This window comes from Haliotis rufescens, unplaced genomic scaffold, assembly GCF_023055435.1.
Source record: "Haliotis rufescens isolate VD_foot unplaced genomic scaffold, xgHalRufe1.0.p SCAF_86, whole genome shotgun sequence".
NCBI lineage: Eukaryota > Metazoa > Mollusca > Gastropoda > Lepetellida > Haliotidae > Haliotis > Haliotis rufescens.
The window spans coordinates 407,770-429,314 of NW_025964379.1; the positions used below are offsets into that span (position 1 = coordinate 407,770).

At 42.6% G+C, this 21,545-nt stretch overlaps 1 protein-coding gene across 1 annotated transcript in view; it reads left to right on the forward strand.

The window, feature by feature from the left end:
• The first annotated feature begins 2,046 nt into the window (after nucleotides 1-2,046).
• Nucleotides 2,047-21,545, forward strand: part of LOC125377282 (perlucin-like) — a 35,525-nt gene continuing 16,026 nt past the window's right edge. Inside the window, exons 1-2 of the mRNA XM_048390196.1 lie at nucleotides 2,047-2,163; nucleotides 6,495-6,580. Coding sequence (XP_048246153.1) covers nucleotides 2,100-2,163; nucleotides 6,495-6,580 — 150 coding nt within the window. The 5' untranslated portion in view covers nucleotides 2,047-2,099. The remainder of the gene's footprint in view (nucleotides 2,164-6,494; nucleotides 6,581-21,545) is intronic.

The following is a 21,545-nucleotide window of genomic DNA, read 5'->3' on the forward strand; positions in this document are numbered from 1 at the left end:
ACCACTGCGCCGGAGTGTGTCGTAGGCCATGTTGTTTTACCGCAAACTGGTACTTGATATCTTTTGCGTTGAGAATAGACAGGGACCCAGTTGAATTGGCACCAATTACGTCATAATCTAAGGGGGATAACTCAGGCCTGTTTAGCTCGAAAAACGAAGGCCTCATAACGGCATATCATTTTCACACTGTTGTGAGCTTCCTACGTTCACTGTGAAAAAATTGAGTGTATATTTTCAAACACAGATACTAATTAATTCTAAAATTGCGTTTTGTTAAGAAAAAGAAAGAAAGTGATTTTTGCGTGTACACTTCCCCTTTAAGTCAACATTTGTACTCTGCCCGAAGTTTGCCCTTGATATGGGCATTCTGGAGTTTGTCCCTAATCTGCATCCCTAAGTACATATAGGCCTGACATTCCCCAATTCAAGATGGTCAATAACTCCTCCTCTAAGTAAAGGGACGGATCCTTCCTCTTCTACCTTGCCACGTTTCAAATGACGAATGTTGCATTTGTCGAGACCAAAGGACATGCCGATATCATTAGAAAAGTACTCCACAAGCAGAATCTGTTTTTTGAGTGTAGATCCTCCATTGGCTATAAGTTCAAGGTCATCCATGTAAAGGAGGTGAGTAAGGGCTGTTGGGGTTCTGTGCTTAGAGGTCCCGGGTGATAACTGTCCTCTTTGCTGAGCAAAAAGCTTAAAGGTTTTAGTAACAAACAGAAAAGCAAAGGGCTAAAAGAATCGCCCTGAAATATTCCTCTGCTGATAGAAATGGGTTCCGAAGTCACCACCTGCCCCATATCAAGTTGAGTTGACCAGCAATTCATTAATGACTTGAGTAAAACAAGTCAATACATTATTATTATTATTATTGTTGTTGTTGTTGTTGTTGTTGTTATTATTATTATTAAAATATAAAAAAATGCAGCACATGAGTGTTGGCGTGATCCTGGCACAGTCAGTCTCGTTAGGCTCATCAGCAGCTCAGGGGCGTTCCCCCTGACACTCTCCCAACCTCAGCCAACAGACCTAAGGCACCGAGAACAATGGGGAGTTGGGCAACAATACATGTACATTTTCAGTACATATATACAGCTCAATAGTTTAATTTGTTACAAAATTATTTGCAAGGTTAATTTGTTAAAGAAACTACAATATATCCCAATTAATTATTGCTCCTCAATGGCTGTTTTTTTCGAATTCCTTTCTCCGTTTACCCATCTTGTTCCTTTTGGGAGTAAAATTATTTATATATATATATTCCTCAGATATGGATTACTACTTATCGGGCCTTTTGTCGCCAAACTGTGGAGAAGGTCTCAGGCCTGTATTAATATATACTGCGCACTAGCCACTGACTTGTAAATTTTCCTCTGAAGCCCCTCGTTCAACATGTCTTATTCATGTATGTACCGTATTCGACGTAATAAGCGCCCACGGCGATATTTGCTAATATATTGGTAAGTAAACAATCCCAATTAGCACCCCTTCCGATTGATCAATGTACACAAGACTTACTCGTGTGCTATATGCACCCTTAATTATTGGCAATTAAATTCTTGAAAAATATATCTGAAGTATATAAACATTTCAGGCTGTCAGCATAAACCACGAAATTTATCTTTCAATTCTGTTTTTTTCCACCAAAATAATATTCAAATAAGGGCCCCCTATTTCTAATTTTGGGAGCGCCCTGGGCGCTTATTACGTCGAATACGGTAAGTGTATTTGAGATACATATTTTATGAACCTACGTTAGTAAATATTAATTAAATCGACAAACATGACATTTGTATCTTGACGACTTAATTCAAATAATTTATTAATACTCGGATATCAAAACATATAAATGTATTCAGTTTCACAAAAGTAGAAATCGTGAAAGGTATATTGTTTTTTGTTTATAATATTGTTTAGCCCTATGTCCCTCCAAATACGCATCATTAGTTCCCAGCTGCTTGTGTCCCGATAGCTTAATCAATGCTTATCTTTTCACAGCTGCTCCAAACCATGAAAATGCTTTATATCATATATGCATCCGTTTACTCGCCAGTGCATCCTATGACACGCTAACCGCCAGCATCTCAACTGCAACAATGAATGTGTTCTCTGGTGTTGCGCTTCTACTGTTGGGCTCTTCCATGCTCCTGTACGCAGAGGGTAAGTCACTCATTTCCCCAAAACGCTTAACATGTCCTAATGGCATAAATAGTAAAAAATGTTTTCCTGATACTCTGTGCGAACAGAAAGAAAACACAATAGTGTTTTTTTTTAGCTTACCGTTATCCTTAAAGAAATGTGTTTATACCACTCAATTACATGTCTTTGAAAGCAAACAGTCATAAACTAGTTTATACTGCAGGAAATTGCCTTCAATAAAATGCACGTAAGAATCCGTAGACCCATAATGTTGCATGTGTTACCATATGGGACTAATAGCATTCTACAATAAGCTTCCATGTGTCCATCATGTTTTCCATCAGCTATAATAAAGGTTTTGTTTTTCACACCGCACGTTTGGAATGCTTTAGCATTGAAAGGGAAATTGTCTCATAACGTTTTCAAGTTACAGTCACCAGTGAAAATGGTGTACAAAATGCAGAAGGAAGCTATTTCACAGCAATATTATGCTGATTTAGCGTCACATAATGGACCATTGAAGTATTGGTTTAAACTGTTTTGTGCCTATTACTCTCATGGCGGAATGCCATATATTTCAAGGAAACGTGTTTCATCTAAATACCTTCGTGAATCTGATGCCAGGTTGTGTGTGCCATCTACACCTGACATGATTGTCCATACATTAAAATATACAATATCTCCCCAATAAATGCTTTTAATTAAGTGAAGGTTATATTACAGCAGAATTGCGACCTTCCTCAAATTAGCAATACTTCACATATCTATACTCAACAACAAAAGTTCCCGTGACACCAATATTTTAGTGTATTTTCAAACAAGTAAAGTTTGGTTTTCAATATTGTAGTACATGTATGAAATCAAGTCACAAAAAAACGCAACTGCTACAGAAAAGCATGCATTCCATGCAAAGGTTGACTTTTATGCAAGCCCCATGCATTTCACTACCCAAGAATGGGTATAAAACATGTGCGTTAACGAGATTCCATATGCATTGTTTAGCATCGTGCTGACAACAACCACTCAGAAAAACAACAAAATTATGCAATTATTCAACATTACGAAATGCCACCCCAGTCCAAAAATGAGCGTCTGCGAGCCATTGGTATGCTTGAAGCAGGATCGAGTCAACGTGATGTTGCAAGACAATTTAACGTCCACAGAAACACCATTTGGTGTTTATGGCAACGTTGGCAACAGACGAATGCAGTCAGAGACCATCCTCTGAGTGGCAGGCCACACGTAACCAACAATCGACAAATCAACTGGATTCGAACTACACACCTAAGAAATCGATTTCAGCCAGCAACAGTGACTGAAAGAAGCATCCCTGGCCTTCGACGAATATCTTCACAAACGTACGTCGTCGCTTCAGATGTGCAGGGATTGTCACCAGAAAACACAGACGTCCCATTTTGACAGGAAACCACCGTCAAGCACAGCTACAGTGGTGCAGACAGCGTCTACAATATTTGACGACATGCGATGTTGCGCTTCGTTTTATCTCGGACCTAATCCAATTCAGGACTCAATTATAGCTCTATAGGAGGTATCAAATCCCGTATCGTTGCCACTGCATGCAATTTTCAGGGTAGTTGAGAGTTGCAAAAAAATACTACTTTTGATCGTTTTGATGCTACTTCATTATGCGATGTGAAAATGACAGATGGCGAGCCTCTGGTATGCTTCAGTGTGACGTCACACGCCAATTTAACGTCCAGGCCATATGACACTTATGGTGACGCGACGAGGGCTGGTCAAAAAGTTCTAAGCCTAACAAACAAAACCAACAGTTGGGAAAGTGTTTTTAATTTTATTTTTCAACATAACATCGCTGCTTTTCAATACACATCTCATATCGATAGTGAAGGTTTTCGATTCCAGTCAGGAAGAAGTTTTCTGAAGCCACCCTGCAAAACCCGTTCACGGAAGCTTTAAGGTCATCGTTGTCGTCATTGCGCTTTCCACAAAGGTGATCTTTCAGTTTAGGAAACAAGCGGAAATCACTTGGTGGCAGGTCGGGCGAGTATGGAGGGTTAGGAGGCTCTTGGAACCCACATTGTCGCACAGCAACCTTGCAAGTCGAGAGATGTGAGAATAGGCGTTGTCATGAAGTAGTAGAACTCCAGAAGTCAGAATTCCTCGACACCTTTCTTTGATAGAATTTCTCATGCGATGAAGCAAATCAGCATAGTAGGCACTAGTTATCGTCTTTGGACTTTCAAAGGATCACACTCTTTGAAACCCAGAATACAGTGGCCATGAATTTCTGTACTGATCTTGAAGATTTTTTGTGCTGAAAAGTGAAATGGTGTCATTCCATTGATTGACTATTTGACTTGGGATCATAGTGGTGGACCCATTTTTCATCACCCGTTACTAATCTCTTTTTGAATTTGACAAAATCCTTCTCAATTTAGCGCGAATTTTTCTCTAGCAATGTCAGTTGTTTTTTCATTAAGATTATAATTAAGAAACTTTGGCACTAAACGAGCAGATATTTTATCCACCTGTAAATGTTTAAAAACAGTGTAAATGGATCCATTCCTTAGACCTGTGTCCTCTTCAAGTTCAGCAATGGTAATATCTGACAGTATAGGTTTTTCTATCTCCTTGATTGAATCTTCATTGGTGGGAGTTGAGGAACGACCAGACCTAGGGTTATGATCAAGGCTTGTTCTCACAACCTTGAACATGGATCAACAAAGTTTAACAGTGGAATTACTAGGGCACTTACTCTTGTGCCATGAATTTCATGGGGAGTACATTTCTCTAAAGTCATAAACTTAATGACTGCTCGGTACTCGCTCTTTTCCTTTTCTGTATCCGTTAGACCCCTATCACAATCTACTGGCTGTCACTAATATACAAACGGACTCAACAGACTAAATTAACTTGAAATGAACTACTACAACATGTACTACATTGACTAGTTCACTTTGTAATGGCCCACAGTTGAAAGTTAGTCAGGCTTAGAACATTTTCTGCAGCCCCCGTATTAACAACCACGTCAGAGACGGTCCTCGTAGTGTCCGCCCACCCGCGACAACCCCTTGCCAAGATATCGTCGACACAGGTTACAGACAGCATGGCTCACAGCCCGTGTAGAAGCGCCGTTTCTGCGAGGGTGGTCCGCAGACACTGACACACCTACGGCATCCGTGAGAGACGCCCAGCCAAAAGGCTAATACTAATCAAGGTCGACGTCTCCAGTGATTCAGATATGTGGCCTTTGTCACTGATGTGTCACGTTTACTTGTTCACCGATTCGATAGCAGAACACCTGTCTTCAGGCATCCAGGGGGAACGTTATGGCACGCCGTGCGTTCTTGAAAGCGATGGTTTGAAGGTGGTGGCTTTATGATCTGAGGTGAATCAACGGGTACACGGTACAGTCAAAGTGTTGTGATTGATGGGAATTTGAATGTTGCGAAATACCAGAATGCTTGCAAGATCACCTCATCATTCAAACATGCTGGGATGAAATGGAATGATGTTCCGATGTCATTCTCATCCTCAAATGATGTTGCAGGAAATCAGGTTTATCCCTCCTCAGATATGGACTACCATTCATCGGGCGTTTCTTTGCCTCAGTGAGGAGAAGTTGTCAGGCCTGCCCTGCCACTGACTTTTAACTTGTCTCTGAACCGTCTCGTTCAACTTGACTCATTGGCATATGTCAGGAGCACTCTTCACATGGACTGATGCTCGCTACAATACCTTCGTAACATTTGCATCCGTTTCAAAATAATCAAATCATTGCAGGATTACAATACAGTAAAATACGCTTATCACGAACACGCTTATAACGAACTGATGGATATTATGAACTTAACTTTTGGTCCCGGCCATTTGCTGTACAGATGGTTTATGTATGCTTATAAACGAACAAAACTGAGTAGTCCATTTGAGTTCGTTATAACCGTAGTTTACTATACTATGATCTATTGTTGAAAGTGAAGGTTTAGTGTTTTCATATTAGGAACGTTGATTGGAACCCCCTGAAATTCCTTTGCAAGAGGCATACGTTAACTGAGTGTCATATCATTTGAAAGTACACGTACATAGCCCAGGCATAAATCTGTACCTTCTGGATATCGGTATATTGTACTTTTGATACCGAACATGAGTAGATTAGGAATATTGACATGAACTACTTTTTTCCCTGTTTTGAACTGCTAGAAGATCTACGGTGCAGCATCGCCAGGATCCACTGGTGATTCTTTATTTGCCAACACCCAATTCCAAATTAGTCCTTAATCCGGTCTTTATCCTATATTTCTGTTACATGGTGCATCAAAAACTAACTGATTCCAATGACATATATCAATATGTTTGTTTAAATGTTGAAGGTTCAAGGTGTGTACCAGGGTTTCATTCCCATGGACGTTCCTGCTACTGGTTCTCTGACATGACAGGAACTTTTGCTGAAGCAAGGGTAAGTAACCAGTGCTGAGTCTTCAGCTCAAATATGATTAATATGAAATAGTTAAATATCAAAAGCATTAAGCGTATTATGAAAACAACTGTTTTATTGTTTGTATCGATGTTTCGGATCTCACTTCTCACCCCTTTATCAGGTGAATGGTTGAATATAAAAATGTCCCTCAAACAACATTATCTATACGTGAAGTCGTGCAGAATGCAGAAGCAACTGCTTGACAAACAGGTTCTCCTGATTGAAATCGGGCTTGAGATGCAATAGTGCATGCCATAGCCACAAGACCTTTGCAAATTGCGACTGAACTGAGCGGTGTACAGAACTGTATTGCTCATTGCACGTATTGGGCATGCTGTGAATAAACGCGATAAGATAAATGTACAGGGCTATTAACAGTATTAACAGAACTGACAAGGAGGGAGCAAACAAAGACATTCGGAGTGGTAGTGCTTGAGATCGGTTGGTGTATCATGGTGCTAATCAATCAATCAACCGTTTATTCCATCAAATCCGATCACAGCAACAACACGAATAATAAAAAAAAACATTATCGATAACGGAAATCCAGTGGATTGACATCTTAAAATCTCAGCACCTCAATAGACGGTTGATGTTCTACTGTTCATCCCGAACACAGTATTATCAAATATTACATTTTCTTCAAATACAATCCGAACAACTTACGGGAAATCTATCTTGAAACGAGTTATACATGAAACTTAGACTCAACGTGCTTGGATAGATTACCATTCTAAGTATTGCCATTGTAGAATGTGTGAAAGTGGAGGTGAATGTGGTATGAAGCGACGGAGTGGATGAGGTGGTAAAGTTCGGTGACCATTCCAAGTATTGCCATTGTAGAATGTGTGAAAGTGGAGGTGAAGGTCGTATGAAGCGATGAGTGGATAAAGGTGACCTGGTTGACTGCCTGTCATAGTACCGGATACGTTGGACGTTGGTCATAATATCAAAACACGGCATGTCGTGAATACCTTTCTGTGGTGAAGAAGCTGTCGTAAAATATCTTTAGTCAGTAAAAGTTCATCACCTACCTGTTTCGAAATTGTCTGTATGTGACGATTGATTACCTTGACCACTGAAATAGTGTGTCTCTATATCTACAACTATTATGTCTTTTATGTATATAACGTTATGGCTTGGAGCCTAAACAATGGATCACAAGATTTCTTTCAAATAATATATAATGTTTTTGTACAAAATCGTGACTATCTGGACAGTCAAATAAGGGAAAGAAATCCCCCTCCGTCAAGTCGTCAAACGTTGATTCAGGCACTGTTGGAAGAATGGCGAGCCATCCCCAATGACGTCATCGGGCATCTTGTAGACTCCGTGCGGCGACGTGTCCAAGCCTGTATTCAGAGCAATGGAGGCCATACAAGATACTGACAGTAATGCATTTGTGAAAAACATGCGTTTTCTGTTTTCGTTCAGATGATTTGTTTATTTTGCAAATTGACATTTTACCCCCTGTGTCATTCCTTACGTGATATTGAAGTTCCTGTAAATGCCACCTTTGTGGAATTTGAATCAGAACATTGTCAGATAAATTTTCTTTCCAACTCGCAACACTTTATTTTTGTGATATATTTGATAATGTTGTCAACATCAAATCAATGTTGGTATAGTTTATTTTGCACGTCAGTTTATGAACGTCCTCAGCCCCTACGTTAGGAGCTAATGAAGCGGTCATACAATATCCGCTTTCAGGGATGGGATTCGAACCATGACCTTCTGATCCAAGGTCGGGAATGCTGACACGGGATGGATGTCGTCAGCGGGATGAATCCACCCTACTATACATGCTTTCCTGTTGAATATTTCAAGATTCCATCCTAAATTCCTTATGAGATTTATAGATATACAAGACGCCCTTACATTTGAGCAAGTTATGCCGGCAGAAAATATTGGTGCTGTGTCGCTTGTAGAAAGTGTTGTGCCGGTGGCAGATTTATGCAGAGTTGCGTCCATAAGGCGTGTCAGAAACATTTCTTCGGGCTTTCCTACATGAAGGCGTCAATTGCGTGGATCGATGCTCCTGATGTCAATCACTGTATTGTCTGGTCCAGACTCGATTATTTACAGACCGCCGTCGTATAGTTGGAATATTGCCGAGTGTGGCGTTAAAGAACTAACATACAAACAAACAAAACATCAAGCTGACACGCAGTGGTATAACTAAAGTACTTTTCAGCGTTACCAAACTCACTCACTCACAATTTACTAGGGCCTCAACTTGAGTGAGTTTGGTTCAACTCACTCTTTTCACGCACAACATACGCTATCGGGGAAATACAAGATATCAAATACTAGTATAATGATAGCAATAATAATGACGAGGGACATAATCTCATTGTCAATGTTGATATTGTTGATGGTTCTGTATTGCTGGACGCTGCCTTGCTGCTTGCGAAGAGATTGTGTTTTGAACTGGAAATATATTTAATTCGAAGCTATCAATTTGTCGCGATCACATTCGTTCTTTCTCGGAAAATTCTACTACTACTACTACTACTACTACTACTACTACTACTACTACTACTACTACTACTATCATAATTGTTCACATTTGCACACATTTATTTGTATTTGTCAGGACACATGATGAAAACGAGGTAATTCTTAAATGAGCCAAGCATGTAGGACATGAAATGTAGGTACAGAAATAAGTGTCAACCAAGCGAAGTGCCATGCCAATTCGGCCCAGATTCAGTTTATTAAGGAGAGGCTGAATGAGTACCAAGTTGTCCGTCTCCCCATTGTTCTCGGTTCCTCAGGTTTGGTACCTCCCAATCTGTTGACAGACATTTGGATAGTTCCCGGGTTTGCTGCCAGGAATACAGCCCTTCTGACAATCTGGGTAATACAGAAGGCTGCAGATTTGGGAAGTCTTCACATTCTCCGAAAAGTTTTGGGTGGGTTCGACTGGGAAGCGCTTCCTGGTAGAAGTCCCATTCGCCGTCTGGGCTGCGTGTAGAGGGAGCAAGATCCTTTACTTACGTTAATGATACATATATATTTTGATAACTGATTACTGGTCTTCACAACCCCACCAACATCCCCACCCTCAACCTATGCTGACCGCCTCCATTATCTAGTGGTAGAGCGTCCGCTGGGGGCGAATGGTCCGGGGATCGATCCCCGGCCGCGTCATACCAAAAGACGTTAAAAATGGTGCGTATGTTAGCATGCCTGGCGCTCGGCATTAACGGTCTAAAACAAGGGCTTTTCGGCTCGGAGTATACTGTGTCTAAGTGGGGTATTTATGTTAAATAGCGGCATGGTATCTCAGTGAGCTAGCACTATAAAATCGGCATCAGTCCGGACTAGTACAAGCAGCCACACACACACACGGACATGCACGTTGCGAAGTAAGTGCATCAATCTTCACCATTTCACCTCAGCACCATCTCTATGTCAACCTCTATACTCTCAGTTCAACTTTGTTCATGGCAAAAAGACGTATCCTTTATTCATTATTTGGCTATATGTGTATTACAATGACATTGCTTGGTTAAAAATATACATGAAAAAATATAATCGACTAAACTGACCATGTCGGAGAAGCGTACGTATTATACCATATTAACGCAGGGTTGCCTTTTTTCCAAAGCAATGTTCAGTTAATATTCCATAGTACTACGTAACTTAATGTCATTGCTTAATTTCCTGACTGCCAAGACGACACTTTCAGACGTATTTTTCGCCTCCTTTTTCTTGCATATGGATAAGGTGCGTTCAGATTTTTACATTTCCAAACTCTCATGTCACGTGATCGCAGTTTGTTTGTCTCTTTGTTTGTTTGTTTGTTTGATTGTTTGCCTTTTAACGCCGCACTCAGCAATAGTCCAACCATATGACGGCGGTGTGTGAATAATAGATCCTGGACCAGTGATTGAAATGTTGATGTTCATCTTTTTTCCAAATAGTGTAGTCTATTTTCCCATTCCACATTACAGCGTATACAGTGTGAGAGAATGTAATGTACAATAGACAATAAAGATGTAATTTACACAAGCCACAATCGCATTGCTTTTTATAGATAGGTGAGTGAGCGAGGATGGTTTTACGCCGCTTTTAGCAATATTCCAGCAATATCACGGCGGGGGACACCAGAAAGGGGCTTCACACATTGTACCCATGTCGGGAATCGAACCAGGCTCTTCGGCGTGACGAGTATAGACAGTGGGTTCATCAGATTAAGACATCAACATATTGAGCTTATATCATTTGTGGCACAGGTAGAATGTAATTGGTATATATTTACATCCTAAATGGTGATGGCGGCTACAAATTCATATATACATATATATATATATTGATTACTGATTACTGCCCATTTACCCTTTGATGTATAAATAAATGAAAATAGATGTCTTTTAGCAGTATTACATTTGTGATACTTTCGATAGGTTGAAGATTTGTTTGTTTGTTTGTTGTTTAACGCCGCACTCAGCAATATTCCAGCTTATGACGGCGGCCTGTGTAAAAAGAATCGAGTCTGGACAAGACAATCCAGTGATTGATATCATGAGCATCGATCCACGCAATCAAACCAAGTCAGCGAGCCTGACCACCCGATCCCGTTAGTCGCCCCTTACGACAAGCATAGTTGCCTTTTACAGCAGTCATGGGCTGCTGAAGACCTATTCTACCCCGGATCTTCACGGGTCTGATAGGTTGAAGAAAGAATTTTACGACTGCTTTAAGAAGGGAACTCTTCACAACAGACGTGTCCGGTGTGTAAATAATCGATCCTGGACCAGACAAACCAGTGATTGAAATGTTGATGTTCATCTTTTTTTTACAAATAGAGTAGTCTATTTTCCCATTCAATATTACAGCCTATACGGTGTGAGAGAATGTAATGTACAATAGACAATAAAGAATACTTCCTTATTCTCTTCCAACAACATCATTTGAGGACGACTGCTTCACACATAAAAATTGCTTACACGTGAACATTTGTACAACTTCTTTTTCCGGGGATTTATCTACAACCCATACTTCAGAACCATACAGTAAAATTTGCCAGATTTGGAGTCAAATGTTTAAAACAACCGACGGTCAAGGCTGCAGGGTGGACAGCGACTTTATTGTTTCAAAGAGAACTGACAGGAGGCCTTATTAACCTGATTAGACCATGACAGTGATCTAGAAAATAATACTCCAGTGTATTTATTAAATACACACTCAAGTTCATGCTCGTCAAATGACCACCCCTCGAATCTTGATAAATTGTCACCCATTTTGAAACAAGAATTTTGTCTTATCTAGATTAACTGAGAAATGGTAGTTGTCACAAAAAGATTTTCAGACATCAATATCTTTTGGAGCCCATAGATAGTATCAGCAACACGGACAATATCATCTTCAAATAGCATCAGAAATTCCTATATGATATCAGTGTGTAGCTGTACACCGGGAACAGAAGGTGAATCTATTTGTCAAGCAAGTAAAGTGATAAACATGGAGAATAGGAAAGGAATCATCACACAGCCTTGTCTAAGACCTAGAGGACAATCAAAACATTCAAAAAATATAACTTGTCTTAGCACATCTCTTGACACAACTATAAATAGACTCCTGTGCAACTAACATCTTTGGTGAAACACCATATAGTTTAGAATAAACCATTATTAATATTCATTATCATTAAATTTAAAATCAATATTAGAGTGTCCTGTTCAATGGAGTTGCAATCGCATTCTTCGAATAAATTCTTAAAATGCAAAATCATTCCGAAATATTTATGTTATCCTTTGTGGCTTCTTTGTTGTATATTTTCTTAGTACAGCCTGAAACCCTTTTGATTTGTTATTTTGTCTAACAGAGCATTTCTTACAGAAGCACTATACTGTCTCTTTATAATCCTAATTAGGTCAATCTTCCCGAGGCAAGAGAGTTAACTGACCATAAGATCCCGTCGTGTGTGAAGTGAGTGAGCATATCCTGTCCAACCCTTAATACCCGTCATGTGTGAAGTAAGTAAGCATGTCCTGTCCACCTTAATACCCGTCATGTGTGAAGTGAGTAAGCATGTCCTGTCCAACCCTTAATACCCGTCATGTGTGAAGTAAGTAAGCATGTCCTGTCCAACCCTTAATACCCGTCATGTGTGAAGTAAGTAACCATGTCCTGTCACACCCTTAATACCCGTCATGTGTGAAGTGAGAAAGCATGTCCTGTCCTCACTACGTACCCGTCATGTGTGAAGTGAGTAAGCATGTCCTGTCCACCTTAGTACCCGTCATGTGTGAAGTGAGTAAGCATGTCCTGTCCACCCTTAGTACCCGTCATGTGTGAAGTGAGGAAGCATGTCCTGTCCACCCTTAGTACCCGTCATGTGTGAAGTGAGTAAGCATGTCCTGTCCACCTTAGTACCCGTCATGTGTGAAGTGAGGAAGCATGTCCTGTCCACCCTTAGTACCCGTCATGTGTGAAGTGAGTAAGCATGTCCTGTCCTCCCTTAGTACCCGTCATGTGTGAAGTGAGGAAGCATGTCCTGTCCACCCTTAGTACCCGTCATGTGTGAAGTGAGTAAGCATGTCCTGTCCACCTTAGTACCCGTCATGTGTGAAGTGAGGAAGCATGTCCTGTCCACCCTTAGTACCCGTCATGTGTGAAGTGAGTAAGCATGTCCTGTCCACCTTAGTACCCGTCATGTGTGAAGTGAGGAAGCATGTCCTGTCCACCTTTAGTACCCGTCATGTGTGAAGTGAGTAAGCATGTTCTGTCCACCCTTAGTACCCGTCATGTGTGAAGTGAGTAAGCATGTTCTGTCCAACCCTTAGTTCCCGTCATGTGTGAAGTGAGTAAGCATGCCCTGTCCATCCTTATTACCGTCATGTGTGAAGTGAGTAAGCATGTCATTTCCATCCTTATAACCGTCATGTGTGGAGTGAGTAAGCATGTCCTGTCTAACCCTTAGTTCCCGTCCTGTGTGGAGTGAGTAAGCATGTCCTGTCTAACCCTTAGTTCCTGTCCTGTGTAAAGTGAGTAAGCATGTCCTGTCCATCCTTATTACCGTCATATGTGAAATGAGGAAGCATGTCCTGTCCTCCCTTAGTACCCGTCATGTGTGAAGTGAGTAAGCATGTCCTGTCCAACCCTTACTACCCGCCATGTGTGAAGTGAGTAAGCTTGTCATGTCCTCCCTTTGTACCATTCATGTGTGAAGTGAGAAAGCATGTCCTGTCACACCCTTAGTACCCGTCATGTGTGAAGTGAGTAAGCATGTCGTGTCCTACCAATATACCCGTCATGTGTGAAGTGAGTAAGCATGTCCTGTCCACCCCAAGTACGCTTCATGTGTGAAGTTAGTAAGCATGTCCTTTCTACCCTTAGTACCCGTCATGTGTGAAGTGAATAAGCATGTCCTTTACACCCTTAGTACCCGTGTTGTGTGAAGTGAGTAAGCATGTCCTGACCTCCCTTTGTACCCGTCATGTGTGAAGCGAGTAAGCATCTCCTGTCCTCCCTTTGTACCCGTCATGTGTGAAGTGAGTAAGTATGTCGTGTCCAAACTTTAGTACCTGTGATATATGAAGTGAATGAGTATCTCCTGTCCAAACCTTAGTAACCGTCACGTGTGAAGTGAGTAAGCATGTCCTGTCATCCCTTTGTGCCCGTCATGTATGAGCTGAGTAAGCATGTCGTGTCCAACCTTTAGTACCTGTCATATGTGAAGTGAGTAAGTATGTCCTGTCCAACACTTAGTAACCGCCACGTGTGAAGTGAGTAAGCATCTCCTGTCATCCCTCTGTACCAGACATGTGTGAAGTGAATAAGCATGTCGTGTCCAACCTTTAGTACCTGTAATGTGTGAAGTGAATAAGCATGTCGTGTCCAAACTTTTGTACCTGTGATATATGAAGTGAATGAGTATCTCCTGTCCAACCCTTAGTAACCGTCACGTGTGAAGTGAGTAAGCATCTCCTGTCATCCCTTTGTACCCGTCATGTATGAACTGAGTAAGCATGTCGTGTCCAACCTTTAGTACCTGTCATGTGTGAAGTGAATAAGCATGTCGAGTCCTCCTTTAGTACCCGTTTTGTGTGAAATGAGTAAGCATATCCTGTCCTCCCTCTGTACCAGACATGTGTGAAGTGAGTAAGCATGTCCTGTCCAACCCTTAGTACCCGTCATGTGTGAAGTGAGTAAGCATGTGCTGTCCTCCCTTAGTACCCGTCATGTGTAAAGTGAGTAAGCATGTCCTGTCCAACCTTTAGTACCTGTCATATGTGAAGTGAGTAAGCATGTCGAGTCCTCCTTTAGTACCCTTTTTATGTGAAGTGAGTAAGCATGTCCTATCCTCCCTTTGTACCCATCATGTGTGAAGTAAGTAAGCATGTCCTGTCCAACCTTTAGTACCTGTCATATGTGAAGTGAGTAAGTATGTCCTGTCCAACCCTTACTATCTGTCACGTGTAAAGTGAGTAAGCATATCGAGTCCTCCTTTAGTACCCGTTATGTGTGAAGTGAGTGAGCATGTCCTGTCTTTCCTTTGTACCCGTCATGTGTGAAGTGAGTAAGCATGTCGTGTGCTCCATTTGAATCCCTCATGTGTGAAGTGAATGAGCATGTCCTGTCCTCCCCTACTACCCATCATCTGTGAAGTGAGTAAGCATCGACTGTCCACCCATAGTACTGTCATGTGTGATGTGAGTAAGCGTGTCCTGTCCAACTCTTAGTATTCGTCATGTGTGAAGTAAGTAAGCATGTCGTGTCCTCCCCTAGTACCCGTCATGTGTGAAGTGATTAAGCGTGTCCTGTCCAACCCCTAGTATTCGTCATGTGTGAAGTAAGTAAACATGTCCTGTCCTCCCCTAGTACCCGTCATGTGTGAAGTGAGTAAGTATGCCCTGTCAACACTTAGTACCCGTCATGTGGGAAGAAGTAAGCAAGTCCTGTCCTCCCTTTGTACCCGTCATGTGTGAATTGAGTGAGCATCTCCTGTCAAAATCTTAGTACCCGTCTTGCGTGAACTGAGTAAGCATGTCGTGTCCAACCTTTAGTACCTGTCATGTGTGAAGTGAATAAGCATGTCGAGTCCTCCTTTAGTACCCGTTTTGTGTGAAGTGAGTAAGCATATCCTGTCCTCCCTCTCTACCAGACATGTGTGAAGTGAATAAGCATGTCGTTTCCAACCTTTAGTACCTGTCATGTGTGAAGTGAATAAGCATGTCGTGTCCAAACTTTTGTACCTGTGATATATGAAGTGAATGAGTATCTCCTGTCCAACCCTTAGTAACCGTCACGTGTGAAGTGAGTAAGCATCTCCTGTCATCCCTTTGTACCCGTCATGTATGAACTGAGTAAGCATGTCGTGTCCAACCTTTAGTACCTGTCATGTGTGAAGTGAATAAGCATGTAGAGTCCTCCTTTAGTACCCGTTTTGTGTGAAGTGAGTAAGCATATCCTGTCCTCCCTCTGTACCAGACATGTGTGAAGTGAGTAAGCATGTCCTGTCCAACCCTTAGTACCCGTCATGTGTGAAGTGAGTAAGCATGTGCTGTCCTCCCTTAGTACCCGTCATGTGTAAAGTGAGTAAGCATGTCCTGTCCAACCTTTAGTACCTGTCATATGTGAAGTGAGTAAGCATGTCGAGTCCTCCTTTAGTACCCTTTTTTATGTGAAGTGAGTAAGCATGTCCTATCCTCCCTTTGTACCCATCATGTGTGAAGTAAGTAAGCATGCCCTGTCCAACCTTTAGTACCTGTCATATGTGAAGTGGGTAAGTATGTCCTGTCCAACCCTTACTATCTGTCACGTGTAAAGTGAGTAAGCATGTCGAGTCCTCCTTTAGTACCCGTTATGTGTGAAGTGAGTGAGCATGTCCTGTCTTTCCTTTGTACCCGTCATGTGTGAAGTGAGTAAGCATGTCGTGTGCTCCATTTGAATCCCTCATGTGTGAAGTGAATGAGCATGTCCTGTCCTCCCCTACTACCCATCATCTGTGAAGTGAGTAAGCATCGACTGTCCACCCATAGTACTGTCATGTGTGATGTGAGTAAGCGTGTCCTGTCCAACTCTTAGTATTCGTCATGTGTGAAGTAAGTAAGCATGTCGTGTCCTCCCCTAGTACCCGTCATGTGTGAAGTGATTGAGCGTGTCCTGTCCAACCCCTAGTATTCGTCATGTGTGAAAAAAGTAAACATGTCCTGTCCTCCCCTAGTACCCGTCATGTGTGAAGTGAGTAAGTATGCCCTGTCAACACTTAGTACCCGTCATGTGGGAAGAAGTAAGCAAGTCCTGTCCTCCCTTTGTACCCGTCATGTGTGAATTGAGTGAGCATCTCCTGTCAAAATCTTAGTACCCGTCATGCGTGAACTGAGTAAGCATGTCGTGTCATCCCTTTGTACCCGTCATGCGTGAACTGAGTAAGCATGTCGTGTCATCCCTTTGTACCCATCATGTGTGAAGTAAGTAAGCATGTCCTGTCCAACCTTTAGTACCTGTCATATGTGAAGTGAGTAAGCATGTCGTGTCCAACCCTTACTACCTGTCACGTGTGAAGTGAGTAAGCATGTCGAGTCCTCCTTTAGTACCCGTTTTGTGTGAAGTGAGTAAGCATATCCTGTCCTCCCTCTGTACCAGACATGTGTGAAGTGAATAAGCATGTCGTGTCCAACCTTTAGTACCTGTGATATATGAAGTGAATGAGTATCTCCTGTCCAACCCTTAGTAACCGTCACGTGTGAAGTGAGTAAGCATCTCCTGTCATCCCTTTGTACCCGTCATGTATGAACTGAGTAAGCATGTCGTGTCCAACCTTTAGTACCTGTCATGTGTGAAGTGAATAAGCATGTAGAGTCCTCCTTTAGTACCCGTTTTGTGTGAAGTGAGTAAGCATATCCTGTCCTCCCTCTGTACCAGACATGTGTGAAGTAAGTAAGCATGCCCTGTCCAACCCTTAGTACCCGTCATGTGTGAAGTGAGTAAGCATGTGCTGTCCTCCCTTAGTACCCGTCATGTGTAAAGTGAGTAAGCATGTCCTGCCCAACCTTTAGTACCTGTCATATGTGAAGTGAGTAAGCATGTCGAGTCCTCCTTTAGTACCCTTTTTTATGTGAAGTGGGTAAGCATGTCCTATCCTCCCTTTGTACCCATCATGTGTAAAGTAAGTAAGCATGTCCTGTCCAACCTTTAGTACCTGTCATATGTCAAGTGAGTAAGTATGTCCTGTCCAACCCTTACTATCTGTCACGTGTAAAGTGAGTAAGCATGTCGAGTCCTCCTTTAGTACCAGTTATGTGTGAAGTGAGTGAGCATGTCCTGTCTTTCCTTTGTACCCGTCATGTGTGAAGTGAGTAAGCATGTCGTGTGCTCCATTTGAATCCCTCATGTGTGAAGTGAATGAGCATGTCCTGTCCTCCCCTACTACCCATCATCTGTGAAGTGAGTAAGCATCGACTGTCCACCCATAGTACTGTCATGTGTGATGTGAGTAACCATGTCCTGTCCAACTCTTAGTATTCGTCATGTGTGAAGTAAGTAAGCATGTCGTGTCCTCCCCTAGTACCCGTCATGTGTGAAGTGATTAAGCGTGTCCACTCCAACCCTTAGTATTCGTCATGTGTGAAGTAAGTAAACATGTCCTGTCCTCCCCTAGTACCCGTCATGTGTGAAGTGAGTAAGTATGTCCTCTCAACACTTAGTACCAGTCATGTGGGAATTAGTAAGCAAGTCCTGTCCTCCCTTTGTACCCATCATGTGTGAATTGAGTGAGCATCTCCTGTCCAATCTTAGTACCCGTCATGCGTGAACTGAGTAAGCATGTCGTGTCATCCCTTTGTACCCGTCAAGTGCGAAGTGAGTAACCATGTCCTTTCCTCACTTTGTACCCGTCATGTGTGAAGTGAGTTAGCATGTCTTGTCCTCCCTTAGTACCGGTCATGTGTGAAGTGACTAAGCATGTCGTGTCCACCCTTACTACCCGTCATGTTCGAAGTGAGTAAGCATGTCCTGTCCTCCCTTTGTACCCGTCATTTGTGAAGTGAGTAAGCATGTCCTGTCCTCCCTTTGTACCCGTCATTTGTGAAGTGAGTAAGCCTGTCTTGTCCACCTTTAGTACCCGTCATGTGTGAAGTGAGTAAGCATGTCGTGTCCACCCTTAGTACCCGTCATTTGTGAAGTGAGTGAGCATGTCGTGTGCTCCCTTTGTACCCGTCATTTGTGAAGTGAGTTAGAATGTCGTGTCCTCCCTTAGTACCGGTCATGTGTGAAGTGAGTAAGCATGTCGTGTCCAACCTTAGTACCCGTCATGTGTGAAGTGAGTGAGCATGTCCTGTCCTCCCTTTGTACCCGTCATGTGTGAAGTGAGTTAGCATGTCCTTTCCTCCCTTAGTACCGGTCATGTGTGAAGTGAGTAAGCATGTCGTGTCCACCCTTAGAACCCGTCATTTGTGAAGTGAGTGAGCATGTCCTGTCCTCCCTTAGTACCCGCCATGTGCGAAGTGAGTAAGCATGTCGTGTCCAACCCTAAGTACCCGTCATGTGTAAAGTGAGTAGGCATCTCCTGTCAACCCTTAGTACCGGTCATGTGTGAAGTGAGTAAGCATGTCCTGTCCACCCTTAGTACCCGTCATGTGTGAAGTGAGTGAGCATGTCGTGTGCTCCCTTTGTACCCGTCATGTGTTAAGTGAGTAAGCATGTCTTGTCCTCCCTTTGTACCCGTCATGTGTGAAGTGAGTAAGCATGTCGTGTGCTCCCTTTGTATCCGTAATGTGTGAAGTGAGTAAGCATGTCCTGTCCTCCCCTACTACCCATCATGTGTGAAGTCAGTAAGCATGTCCTTTCCACCCATAGCACTAGTCATGTGCGAAGTGACTAAGTATATCCTTTGCACCCTTAGTACCCGTTCTGTGTGAAGTCAGTAAGCATCTCCTCTCCACCTTAGCACCCGTCATGTGTAAAGTGAGTAAGCATGTCCTGTCCTTCCCTAGTACCCGTCATGTGTGAAGTGAGTAAGCATGTCCTGTCCTCCCTTCGTACGCGTTATGTGTGAAGTGAGTAAGCATGTCGTGTCCTCCCTTAGTACCCGTCATGTGTGAAGTGAGTTAGCATGTCCTGTCCAGTCTTAGTACCCGTCATGTATGAAGTCCTATATAACCCTTAGTATCCGTCATGTGTGAAGTGAGTAAGCATGCCCTGTCCAATCTTAGTACCTGTCGAGTGTGAAGTGAGTAAGCATGTCCTGTCCTTCCCTAGTACCCGTCGTCTGTGAAGTGAGTAAGCCTCTCCTGTCTAACCTTAGTACCCGTCATGTGTGAAGTGAGTAAGCATGTCCTGTGCTCACTTAGTACCCGTCATGTGTGAAGTGAGTAAGCATGTCCTGTCAACCCTTAGTACCCGTCATGTGTAAAGTGAGTAAGCATGTCATGTCCAGTCCTAGTAGACGTCATGTATGAAGTCCCATATAACCCTTAGTATCTGTCATGTGTGAAGTGAGTAAGCATGCCCTGTCCAATCTTAGTACCTGTCGAGTGTGAGGTGAGTAAGCATGTCCTGTCCTTCCCTGGTACCCGTCATGTGTGAAGTGAGTAAGCATGTCGTGTCCTCCCTTAGTACCCGCCATGTGTTAAGTGAGTAAGCATGTCGTGTCCAACCTTTAGTACCTGTCATATGTGAAGTGAGTAAGTATGTCCTGTCCAACCCTTAGTAACCGTCACGTGTGAAGTGAGTAAGCATATCCTGTCCTCCCTCTGTACCAGACATGTGTGAAGTGAATAAGCATGTCGTGTCCAACCTTTAGTACCTGTCATGTGTGAAGTGAATAAGCATGTCGTGTCCAAACTTTTGTACCTGTGATATATGAAGTGAATGAGTATCTCCTGTCCAACCCTTAGTAACCGTCACGTGTGAAGTGAGTAAGCATCTCCTGTCATCCCTTTGTACCCGTCATGTATGAACTGAGTAAGCATGTCGTGTCCAACCTTTAGTACCTGTCATGTGTGAAGTGAATAAGCATGTAGAGTCCTCCTTTAGTACCCGTTTTGTGTGAAGTGAGTAAGCATATCCTGTCCTCCCTCTGTACCAGACATGTGTGAAGTGAGTAAGCATGTCCTGTCCAACCCTTAGTACCCGTCATGTGTGAAGTGAGTAAGCATGTGCTGTCCTCCCTTAGTACCCGTCATGGGTAAAGTGAGTAAGCATGTCCTGTCCAACCTTTAGTACCTGTCATATGTGAAGTGAGTAAGCATGTCGAGTCCTCCTTTAGTACCCTTTTTTATGTGAAGTGAGTAAGCATGTCCTATCCTCCCTTTGTACCCATCATGTGTGAAGTAAGTAAGCATGTCCTGTCCAACCTTTAGTACCTGTCATATGTGAAGTGAGTAAGTATGTCCTGTCCAACCCTTACTATCTGTCACGTGTAAAGTGAGTAAGCATGTCGAGTCCTCCTTTAGTACCCGTTATGTGTGAAGTGAGTGAGCATGTCCTGTCTTTCCTTTGTACCCGTCATGTGTGAAGTGAGTAAGCATGTCGTGTGCTCCATTTGAATCCCTCATGTGTGAAGTGAATGAGCATGTCCTGTCCTCCCCTACTACCCATCATCTGTGAAGTGAGTAAGCATCGACTGTCCACCCATAGTACTGTCATGTGTGATGTGAGTAAGCGTGTCCTGTCCAACTCTTAGTATTCGTCATGTGTGAAGTAAGTAAGCATGTCGTGTCCTCCCCTAGTACCCGTCATGTGTGAAGTGATTGAGCGTGTCCTGTCCAACCCCTAGTATTCGTCATGTGTGAAAAAAGTAAACATGTCCTGTCCTCCCCTAGTACCCGTCATGTGTGAAGTGAGTAAGTATGCCCTGTCAACACTTAGTACCCGTCATGTGGGAAGAAGTAAGCAAGTCCTGTCCTCCCTTTGTACCCGTCATGTGTGAATTGAGTGAGCATCTCCTGTCAAAATCTTAGTACCCGTCATGCGTGAACTGAGTAAGCAT